Source organism: Tamandua tetradactyla, chromosome 2, assembly GCF_023851605.1.
Source record: "Tamandua tetradactyla isolate mTamTet1 chromosome 2, mTamTet1.pri, whole genome shotgun sequence".
Taxonomy (NCBI): Eukaryota; Metazoa; Chordata; class Mammalia; order Pilosa; family Myrmecophagidae; genus Tamandua; species Tamandua tetradactyla.
The window spans coordinates 158330387-158342573 of record NC_135328.1 but is presented as its reverse complement, the minus strand read 5'-3'; the positions used below and the strand labels follow the sequence as shown (position 1 = coordinate 158342573).

The window sequence follows — 12187 nt, the reverse complement described above, 5'->3', positions numbered from 1 at the left end:
TGAGTGTCTGCCCCATGCCCTTCTCTAAAACGCAAATCTGAGATTGTGAGCATCACCGTCACCTGGTGCTCATTGAAGATGCATTTCCTGGACCTCACTGCAGAGCCTCTGTGAATGAGTCTAGTAGAGGCGGACCTCACATATATTTGGAGAAAGCTCCTTGTAGACTATGTCTTTTAATTGGAGAGTTTAATCTGTTAACATTCAGTGTTATTACTGCATGGGTAGTACTTTCTTCTATTATTTTGCCTTCTGGATTTTATATGTCATATCTAATGTTCCTTCTTTTTACCTTTACTCATAGTCTTCCTTTCTACACTCTTCTCCACACCTCTCTCTTCTGTCTTCGTATCTGTCTCTAGTGTTCCCTTTAGTATTTCTTGCAGTGCTGGTCTCTTGGTCACAAATTCTCTCAGTGATTTTTTGTCTGAAAATGTTTTAATTTCTCCTTCATTTTTGAAGGACAGTTTTGCTGGATATAGAATTTTTGGTTGGCAATTTTTCTCTTTTAGTAATTTAAATATATTATCCCACTGTCTTCTCTCCTCCATGGTTTCTGCTGAGAGATCTGTGCATAGTCTTATTGGGCTTCCCTTGTATGTGATGGATTGCTTTTCTCTTGCTGCTTTCAAGATCCTCTCTTTCTCTTTGACCTCTGACATTCTGATTATTAAATGTCTTGGAGTATGTCTATTTAGATGTATTCTCTTTGGGGTGTGCTGCACTTCTTGGATCTGTAATTTTAAGTCTTTCGTAAGAGTTGGGAAATTTTCAGTGATAATTTCCTCCATTAGCTTTTCTCCTCCTTTTCCCTTCTCTTCTCCTTCTGGGACACCCACAACATGTGTATTCGTGCGCTTCATATTGTCTTTCAATTCCCTGAGCCCCTGCTCATATTTTTCCATTTTTTTTCCTATAGTTTCTGTTTCTTGTCAGAATTCAGATGTTCCTTCCTCCAGTTCAGAATCCTATGCTCTGTCTCTTGAAATCTACCATTGTAGGTTTCCATTTTTTTTTCATCTCTTCTGCTGTGTGTTTCATTCCCATAAGTTCTGTGATTTGTTTTTTCAGACTTTCAGTTTCTTCTTTTTGTTCTTTCCTTGCTTTCTTTATATGCTCCCTCAATTCATTGATTTGGTTTTTGAAGAGGTTTTCCATGTCTGTTCATATATTCTGAATTAATTGTTTCAACTCCTGTAGGTCATTTGAATTATTGGTTTGTTCCTTTGACTGGGCCATATCTTCAATTTTCTTAGTGTGATTTGTTATTTTTTGCTGGCATCTAGGCATTTAATTACCTTAATTAGTTTATTCTGGAGATTGCTTTCACTTCTTTTATCTAGGGTTTTCTTGCTGGATGAATTTGTTGTCTATCTGTTCTTTGACATTCCGTTCAGCTTTATCTGGACCTTAAGTTTTGTTTAACAGAGGAGAATTTTTCAGTTCTTGTTTTCTTGTTTCTTGCCCTGCTTGTGTGGTGCCTTCCCCCCACACACACACTTAGGAGGGTCTACTTAGATATTATAGACCCCAACTAGTTTTCCCAGACCAAACTGGCCTCCTATCAGGAGTAAAGAGTCACCTGTGTCGGTTTTCCCTAAGGGTGAAACCTAGTAGGTTGAAAGATTTTCCTGTGAAGTCTCTGGACTCTGTTTTTCTTATCCTTCCCAGTATGTGGCGCTTCTCTGACTGCAGGTCCCACAGGCATAAGATGATGCAGTACCTTTAACTTTGGCAGACTCTCCCTGCTGGTGGCATGGTGGAGACAGAGGAGAGGTTGTAGGCTGGTTTTAATGGCTTCAGATTACCAAACCCTGGTGTCTGAATTCCATGATGGAGGGATTCCACCTGGGTGGGGCATCACCCCTCCCCTAGGGAAGGCACAGGCTCCAGATAAGTCCCCAGAAGAGCTCACTTCTGCCTATGCCTGGGGCAGTTGCAGCCTGAAAAGTCCTGCCGCTGTATCCAGAGGCAGTCAAGCCTTTGTAGATACACAGCCACAAAACCTCTGTTTCCTTCTTTTTTTTTCCACCCTTTTTCTGTCAGTCCTGCCCTCTTGGCGCTGGGGCAAAAATGAGCAACCTCCGCTTTGATCAGGTTCACCTAAGCTGAGGGCCTATTTTTAGTAGTCAGAATTTGTTAATTATTTCCACAATTGGAGTTTGATTGTGCCCAGTCCCTGCTGCTGGTAAAGTCCTTTCCTTTCCCCTCTGGGAAGCGGCCTGTGTGGGAGGGGCGCTGGCCGCCGCAGCTTTGGGAATCACGGTTCTGGGGGGTGCTCGCAGCAGGTCCAGCTGGTCCAGACTGGGATATGCTGTGTGTCTGGTCACTGATGTGGCCCCAGGAGCTGTTTTGTACTGTTTCCGATTATTTAGTAGTTGTTCTGGAGGACAAACTAAAATGCACACATTGTTAGGCCGCCATCTTGACCTGGAAGTCTTTTCCCCACTCCTCTCATTTTAGCACTTTCTCCTCTTTTGTAAGAACTCAGGATACTGAAGGTGGTCAGCTTTAAGAGATAGATGAAATGGTTGACTTGTTTAGTTGCTAAATGCAGCTGGGACAGGTAATTAAACAGTCTTCCTCCTGCTGAGAAGCCCGCAGCAATGTAACATGAAATCCTTGAAGCACAGCTAACAGATTTAGATTCAGAACTAATATTAGGTAGGCCTCTTTTAGATTGACAGATTTCATAAATATCATTTCCGGTTTATTTGTTCAGCATGATTGAAGATGAAGCATGTGTGTTTTGTTCACAGTTTAGATTTCCAGGGAACATGCAGAGTTTATAGGTAATCTGGGAGCATAGATTAGAAAGAGCCAGAACCTGGAGGGCAAAGGATATCATAGGTGAGCCTTTGCTATGCCTGACTGCTCCAACATTGCTTTAGTCTGTCCCATTGATGTGAATAGATCAGAGTTAGTAAGGAGAGTGCTGGAAGGGGAGATTGGCGCGAGTTCTTTCCTTGGCCATTTTATTTTTTATGGAGATATATGATTATTTTCACAAATAGTAAGGCTCTCTCTGTGTATAGCAATGTCTTTGTTTTAATTTTTGGTACTTATTTCTGTGCAGAAATTGCCACCACCATCTACTCAGTAGTTCAAACCTTTTCGTTCACCTCCCGAAAACACCCCCCCAACAGACTCTTTGTAGTGCTGACTCATCCTTGTCCTTTGAGCCTCAGCTTAAATGTTTCCTTGTTTGTGAAGTCTACTCTGACCAAGTTTCCCAAACACTTCCAAATTTCTTTTATGTCATGACCTGATTAATTCCTTCATAGCACTAATGATTAGTGATTATCTTATTTACTTGTTTGCTTTTAGTGATTGTCTTACTAGTTGTTTGCTTTTCACTTGTTTGTTGGTTGTTTGCTGATTTATTTGCTTGTATCTGTTTGCTTTCTTGCTTGTTTATTCTATCTTTCACGCTAGATGTTAGTTCTGTATTTCCAGCTCTTAGCTCAATGTCTTGCATGGCTTATACTCTATAAACATACACTAGGTGTCATGTCCAAACTAGATCATTAAGATAGTTTTAGAAATATGCTAGTAAATGTCTAGTGTCAAAACAAAGCAAAAACTCAATCTTGATTTGTAGCATTTACTGATATCTGTGGTGTAAATACTCACACCATGGCAGATTTCAAGTTAAACATAACATCACTGAACAGGGAATTGGGAAACTGCTCAGTAGCAGTTCATGTTACATTGCTGCAGTCTTCTCTGGATGAGAAAGAACATTTAATTACCTGTCCCAAGTGCATTTAGGAACTAAACAAATCAACCATTTCACCTGTGTCTTTCAGTTGTCTGTCCCTTTAGTATATCTGAATTCTACTATTCAGATATAACAGATACAAATCACTTCAAGGTCACAGATATTGCTAAAATATAGTCAAAATAATTAGGAAGTAATTGTTTTTGAGTATCACTACCTTTGTTTTAAATATAATTTATTTAATTGTAACTTTATGTAACTTAATTTTTAATAATGGCCAAATTTACCAACTGACATACAAAATTTCTGAAAATTGAACAATCTACTCTTGTAAAGCAGTACAAACTGACTCCAGCACACCGTGGAGATGCTGTGTGGATTGATCTACTAATGACTTTCTGCCCTGTAGTGTTTGTCTCATGCACAATGGAAGGAGGACACTTGGCAGAGAGGAGTGCGTAAGCTGTTATTATAGAAACATTTCTCAGGTACTTTTTTCACCTTCATCAGATATACCACTAAAGAAAATGACATTCTTCTTCCACCTTGAGATATGTGAATTGGTACAATGACTAGATGAGAGAATAAGATGGCATCAATGAGAAATAAAGAAGTCACAAAGAGGAAGCAGGAGAAAAAACAATCAACCTCCCATTTAGAGTGCTAGAACATTTTATTGCCAGAGGTGGTTTTAGATCCTCAGGTGCTTGCTGGTCAATAGCACTTAGTTTTCAGAAAATTAACCCAGGGTTAGAGGTCCTTCATTCCTATTTTAAGTCATTGAGGTGTTAGCTGGACTGCTTACCACCTCATATTTGTCTGTGTGTCTGTAATAGAATAGGAATGAGCCCCAGATTTGTGGAGCTCTGGGGAATTGAAACAGCTGACTAAGGTGAGGCAATAAGCTTAAAGATGAGGTATCAGAGAGAATAGAGTGAGAGAAAAAGCTGCATTGTGGATACATGGCGACCATATGTAATTTTCTCCTTATAAAATATAGATAGAGGTAGACCTTTTTTTTAAAAATTTTTTTATTAATTAAAAATATTACAGAAACACAAACATTCCCAATATGTGATCATTTCTATCTACATATATAATCAGTAATTCACAGTATCATCACATAGCTGCAGATTCATCATCCTGATCACTTCTTAGAACATTTGCATCAATTCAGAAAAAGAAACAAAAAGACAACAGAAAAAATAAAACGAAGACAGAAAAAAAAACCCATACACACCATACCCCTTACTCCTCCCTTTCATTGATTACCAGCATCGAACTAAATTTATTTTAGCATTTGTTCCCCCTATTATTTATTTTTATTCCATATGTTCTACTCATCTGTTGACAAGGTAGATAAAAGGAGCATAAGACACAAAGTTTTCATCATCACACAGTCACATTGTGAAAGCTACATCATTATACAATCATCATCAAGAAACATGGCTACTGGAACACAGCTCTACATTTTCAGGCAGTTCCCTTCAGCCTCTCCATTTCCTTTTAGATAACAAGGTGATATCTACTTAACACATAAGAATAACCTCCAGGATACCCTCTTGACTCTGGGTGGAATCTCTCAGCCATTGACACTTTGTCTCATTTCACTCTTCCCCCTTTTGATCAAGAGGATTTTCTCAATCCCTTGATGCTGAGTCCGAGTTCATTCTTGGATTTCTGTTCCATGTTGCCAGGAAGGTCCACACCCCTGGGAGTCATGTCCCACGTAGATAGGGGGAGGGTGGTGAGTTTGCTTGTTGTGTTGGCTGGAGAGAGAGGCCACATCTGAGCAACAAAAGAGGCTCTCTTGGGGGTGACTCTTAGGCCTAATTTTAAGTAGGCTTGAGCTATCCTTTGTGGGATTAAGTTTCATATGAACAAACCCCAAGACTGGGGGCTCAGCCTATAGCTTTGGTTGTCCACACTGCTTGTGAGAATATCAAGAATTCAACTTGGGGAAGTTGAATTTTCCCCCGTTTTCACCATTCCCCTAAGGGGACTTTGCAAATACTTTTCCACTCACTGATCAAATCACTCTGGGATTCATTGGGGCATCACTCTGTACAAACCAACAAAATCCCATGTCTTACCCAAGGTTCCATGTACTTATGTTGTTCAACCAAGCTATCTACATAAGTTATATTAGGAAATGCACTAGTCAAAATATAAATTTTGTATCAAATAAACATTTTTTGCTTTAGTCTCACAGATAAGGTAACATTTAAAATATTAATTACCATCTGTTTTCAGCACCCTGCAGTAATGACATTCCTTTGTTCTTCCTTATGCAAAAACATTTTTTAAATTTGAACATTTAGTCACTGTCATTTTATACTCTAGGTAATCCTAGATCATACCATCTCAATCTTTGTCGTCTTTCTTTCTGATTTCATTTGTGCCCCCAGCCCTCCTCTCTTCTATCATTCTTCCATTCAGCTTCATTCAGTGTTTTAACATAATTATATTACAGTTAGGTAGCATTGTGCTGTCCATTTCTGAGTTTTTATATTCAGTCTTGTTGCACAGTCTGTATCCCTTCAGCTCCAATTACCCAATATCTTTCTATCTCCTGATGGTCTCTGTTACCAACGAAATTCTCCAAGTTTATTCACTAATGTCAGTTCATATCAGTGAGACCATACAGTATCTGTCCTTTTGTTTCTGGCTAATGTCACTCAGCATAATATCCTTAAGGTCCATCCATGTTGTTACATACTTCATAACTGTATTCTTGCAGCTGCATAATATTCCATCATATGTATATACCACAGTTTGTTTAGCCACCTGTCTGTTGATGGACATTTTGGCTGTTACCATCTCTTGGTAATTGTAAAGAATGCTGCTATAAACACTAGTATGCAAATGTCCATTTGTGTCCTTGCCCTCATGTCCTTTGAGTCGAGACAGCATATAGATGGGTCCCGTTCCCTAATCCATTTTTCCAGTCCATGCGCCCTGATTGGGAAGCTTAATCCATCAACATCAGTGTTCTTACTGCCTGGGCTTTTTGCCTTTTGGCTTTTATATGTCCTTCTAATTTTCCTTCTTTTTATCTTTACTCATGGTCTTCCTTTCTACACTCTTCTCCACACCTCTCTCTTGTGCCTTCATATCTGTCTCTAGTGCTCCCTTTAGTATTTCTTGCAGAGCTGGTCTCTTGGTCATGAATTCTCTGTAATTTTTTGTTTCTTCTTTTTGTTCATTCCTTGCCTTCTTTATGTCCTCCCTCAATTCATTGATTTGGTTTTTGATGAGGTTTTAAATGTTTCAGTTCCTGTATCTCATTTGAATTGTTGGTTTGTTCCTTTGACTGGGCCATATCTTCAATTTTCCTAGTGTGATTTGTTATTTTTTGCTGGCATCTAGGCATTTAATTACCTTAATTAGTTTCTTCTGGAGATTGCTTCCACTTCTCTTACCTAGGGTTTTTTGCTGGATCAATTTGTTGTCTATCTGTTCTTTGACATTCAGTTCAGCTTTTTCTGGAGCTCTAGCTTAGGGTTTGCTTAACATAGGATAATTTTTCAGTTCTTGTTTTCTTGTTTCTTGCCCTGCTTGTATGGTGCCTCCCCACCCCACACCCTGAGGAGGGTCTGCATAGGTATTATAGACCCCAGCTGGATTTTCCCAGACCAAACTGTCCTCCTATAAGGAGGAAAGATTCACCTGTATCAGTTTTCCCCGAGGGTGAGACCCAGCATGTTGGCAGACTTTCCTGTGAAGTCTCTGGGCTCTGTTTTTCTTATCCTGCCCAGTATGTGGTGCTTGTCTGCCTGCAGGTCCCACCAGCATAAGATCATGCAGTACCGTTAACTTTGGCTGGGGGTGTGGTGGAAACAGAGGAGAGGTTGTAGGCTGGTTTTAATGGCTTCAAATTACCAAGCCCTCCACCTGAGTTGGGCTTCACCCCTCCCCTGGGGAAGGCACAGGTTTCAGACAAGCCCTCAAAACGAATTTGTTTCTGCCTATGCCCAGGGCAGTAGCAGCCTGAGGAGCCCTGCTGCTGTATTCAAAGGCAGTCAAGCCTTTGTAGAAACACAACCACAAAAACCTCTGTTTCCTTCTCTTTTTTTCCTTTTTCCATCAGCCCTGCCCCCTTGGTGTCGGGCAAAAATGAGCGACCTCTGCTTTGACCAGGTTCACCTGAGCTGGTGTCCTATTTTTAGTAGTCAGAGTTTGTTAATTAATTCCACAATTGGTGTTTGATTGGGCTCAGCCCCAGCTGCTGGTAAAGTCTGTTTCCTTTCCCCTCTGGGAAGCAGCCATGGGGGAGGGGCACTGGCCACTGTGGCTTGGGGAACTCAAGGTTCTGGGGGGGCTTGCAGCCGGTCCAGCTGGTCCAGACTGGGATATGCTGTTTGTCCGGTCACTGACGTGGCCCCAGGCCACGTTCTGTATTGTTTCTGGTTATTTACTAGTTGTTCTGGGGGACGAACTAAAACGTACACATTGCTAAGCTGTCATCTTGGCCCAGAAGTTAGACCTGTTTTTTTTAAGATAAATAGATTATTGATATAGAAAATATAAATTATAATTTTAGCACTTACCATTTTTGAGTCTGTGTAGCTACAGTGAGAAATTATTAGCTCTATCTTTGGAAGTCAGTGGAATGGAGTTTGGTGACTACCTTTGACTTTTACAGTCAATAACACTAAAACACTCATCTCCTTACTTTGACACTGGCAAGAATTTCTCAATCCTTGCCACATTGTAGCCCATCTGAACCTGATAAGCCAACAGAATCAATCCTCCAGTGGAATAATGATTGCCTCCCTTATTATGCAACCATTCCTTCCCTTAAATAGGAAATTGTTCTCACTTATGTTGACCATATGAAAAGGAACATCTTAGGTGAGGTACCATTTTTCATGGATTAAATGAATTTTTATTGAGCCCCAATTTAGTGCTTAGTACTATGCTAGGTCTTAATGTTATAGAGATAAAAGATACAGACTCTTCACTCAAGCAGGAAGGAGGAGCAATCATGAAGGAGGGACAGTCACAGTATGCTGTGAGCTTTGATAGGATGTGTACAGGTTGCTCTTGGGGCCCAGACAGAGGTGCACTAAATTCAGGCATTGGGAAGGACTTCCTAGAGGTGACAGTATCAATGGACATTAATGCGATAGCAAAAGGAAGTTGGATGTTCTGGGGGATGGGAGTCCTGCAGAAAAGTGAAGCATAAAATACATTTTGGGAACTGTAGGAAGTTTGGAGTGTCTGGAGGAGGATTTTTGTGTCTGTCTCTCCATCCCCAGGAAATCTGAAAGAAAAAGAGGAGGGCGAACAGAAAGACAGATAACCTCATAATTTTACTTGAGCCTAGTTTTCCCATTATTGTTCTCGTTGGGGATTTTTGTGATCTATGTCAAGAGATGGGGTTTTCATGTCAAGATAATCTTGATGGAGGATTGACAGCCAGATGTGTCTTTGTCATATTTCTTGTTATTGTTCTGTGTTTTGCTACAGCTGCTGCCTATTCATACTCTGAGGCTTGGCATGGAAGTAGATTCTTTTGATGGACACCATTATATCTCTTCAATTGTTCCAGGTGGCCCTGTTGCTACACTGAACCTCCTACAACCAGAGGATGAGCTTCTTGAGGTAAAATTTATGAGAGAAGAAAGATGGCATTCAGGGCAGGAATTTTGATGTTTTAGGGAAAGTTGTTCTCAGTAGAAAGCCATGGGATTACTTTATCACTAATGCCACTGTTATGTGAGCTGCTTAGATTAAAATATAACAACAGCTTGTCTGATAATGAAAGAGTAACCTTTCAATTCCTTTTCCCCATTTTTGGGGATTCCTGGGATGTCCTTTTGAGTTCTTATTTAATTGATGGACCAAGAAAGAAGCTAATGTCTTGTTTTAGGTAGATAGCATGATTGTATTTTTATCAAATTTATTTTTAAAGGGCTAATCACTGACCCTTGTTTTTGAATTTGTAACCACATTTATTTGCAGGTTTTTTTGGTTATTTTTAATAGGGATTAGAGCTGGTTGAACTCAGTTTATCTACAATTGACTGGTTTTCAAACTGTCTCCTTGGAACTGGCCCCCTTCTCGCCAACATGAGAGGGCTTGCTTGGACTAGCCAACGTCTCTTCATCCAAAGCATTTCTAGAGCACCTCTGCTTTGACATGTCCTTGAGAGATTTTTTTAATTAGATTGGAAAATTCTATAGATAACACAACAAATAAACTAAACATTTGAACATTCTAGTTTCACGAATAAGAAAATACTCACTTCCTCAACTCACATACTCACTTCCTCAACTTTATACCTTGAATTAGTTGTTGAATGACTTTATTTCATGTTTCCTAACTCCCATTTCATTGCTTTTACAAATACATTATAAACCTCCTTTCATTGTTTTTTCAAATGTATCACACAACCTCCTAAGCCCCTGTGCTAGTTTGAAAGTATTATGTACCCCAGAAAAGCCATGCCCTTTAATCCTGATTCAGTATTGTAGGGTGGAAACTCTTTTGATTAGATTAGTCCCAGGAAGATATGGTGCTCTCAGTTGTGGTGTGACCTTTTGTTGAGATATCTCAATAAAGATGTGGCATGCCCAATTGTGGGTGTGGCCTTTTGGTTAAATGGAGATATGACTCCACCCATTCAGTGTGACTCTTGATTAGTTTACTGGAATCCTTTAAAAGAGGAAGTATTTTGGAGAAAGCTTAGAGCCAGCACAGTCACTTGGAGCACAGTTGCTTCTGAGCCAACGTGAGATTCAGACGTTTGGAGATGCAGGGCCAGCAGATGTCACCATGTGTCTTCCCATGAGATACTAAGCAGGCCACAACTCAGAGTTGTATTCCAGGGAAGTTAAGTGAAGATCCCACAGATACTTAGAGAGTAAATCACTGGAAACTGAGGCTGAAAGCAGTGGAGCCCAGGAGCAAGGGACCAGCAGATGCCAGCCAGGTACCTTCCCAAGTGACAGAGGTGTTCCAGATGACATCAGCCTTTCTTGAGTGAAGGTAACCTCTTGTGGGTATCTTAATTTGAATATTTTCATACCTTAGAGCTGTAAACTTGTAACTTGATTAAATTCTCTTTTTTAAAAGCTGTCCCATTTCTGGTATTTGGCATTCTGGCAGCTTAACAAACTAATGCAGCCCCTAAATGAAATGTGGGGGATGATCAAATTTAGAGAAGGCTGCATAGAAGAAAGTTTTCCCAAAATTTAGGATCCGCAAGAAGCCCTGGGTTGGGTTTAATAGAGTCAATTTAGTAACCATAGGAGTATAGAGATTTCTTCCTAAAAATTATATTTACTCAAAGCTAAATGACAGGGATAGCAAACAGGTTCATGCAACTGTAGTTTATTAGTAGTGGCAGCCACCACATGAAGTATGTTAAGAAGAATTGTGGGTTGCATTTCATGCTCAGAAGGAATAAGTTATCAAATTCTATCATAAGCATGAGAGGGCAGTATGTTGGAGTCATGTTTTAAAATGTAGTAACGCTCTTATTTTTAGGGGTCTGGTGTTCAAATGAATGGTATTGGACTCTACTTGGAGATTAATGCCCTAGATTTTATTGGATGATTTGAATTTTTTTTTGATGCTGAGATCATGTCTTTTTCCTCTGATTGGCAGAGCTTTGTGGATATCATACATGATAAACTGTAGATTGGAGACCATTGCTATAACATGTAGTTATTAGGTATTGAGATATGGTATTAATAAAAAAAAGTTTAGTTCACTTTTAATTCACTACTAGTAGGTAGTAGACGCTAAAGAAATGTCTGAATTTGAGTAGAGCAATGTAGGTGATCCCAGCCATCCACTGAGTCCTCCCTGTCTTAGCCAAGATTAGAATTTCATGGACTTACCACCTTATAATATAATGTGGAATAATAAGATCGCATGAAGATTTTCTTTTGAATTCTTAAGTATAGATTTCTGTTGAAAGAACTGACTATAGGGAAAGAAGCACAGGTTTGAAGGTCAGAAGAACTGTTTTTGGTTCTGAATTTGCCACAGATTGGCCATGTGTTCTTTGGTATATCACTTAACTGTTTTGAGAATCAGTTTCTTCATCAATCTATGCTTATTACACGAGGTGTAGTAGAATATTTTTCATGTAAACTATATCTTATCTCACTCAAAGATGTTGGTGACGTGATTACTATGAAAAAAGCATAGTAATGTGGGACAATGTGAGGATTGAATGAGGTAATGACGGGGGACAGTACTTGTACAATATTATACACTCTGGAAGTGTATGGTATGTGTTTTCTAATAAAAAATCTGAATAATTGAGGCTTAGTAGCACTTACGAGGGTCTCATATTATAAGGCCTAGAGAAAGACTGTGAATTTGAAAATAAAAATTTGTTTCTTTTTTCTTTTTTTTGGTGGGAGTGGTGCATGGTCCCGGAATCAAACCTGGTCTCCTGCATTCTACCACTGAAACACCCATGCACCCCAAAATTGGTTTCTTTGAGTA

General features: G+C 39.6%; 1 protein-coding gene across 4 annotated transcripts in view; it reads left to right on the top strand.

The window, feature by feature from the left end:
- Positions 1-12187, top strand: part of PATJ (PATJ crumbs cell polarity complex component) — a 473288-nt gene that overhangs the window by 107209 nt on the left and 353892 nt on the right. For all 4 annotated transcript variants that reach the window (XM_077149461.1, XM_077149460.1, XM_077149463.1 and 1 more), the window contains one exon: positions 9194-9328. In XM_077149461.1, the coding sequence (XP_077005576.1) occupies positions 9194-9328 (135 nt within the window). The remainder of the gene's footprint in view (positions 1-9193; positions 9329-12187) is intronic.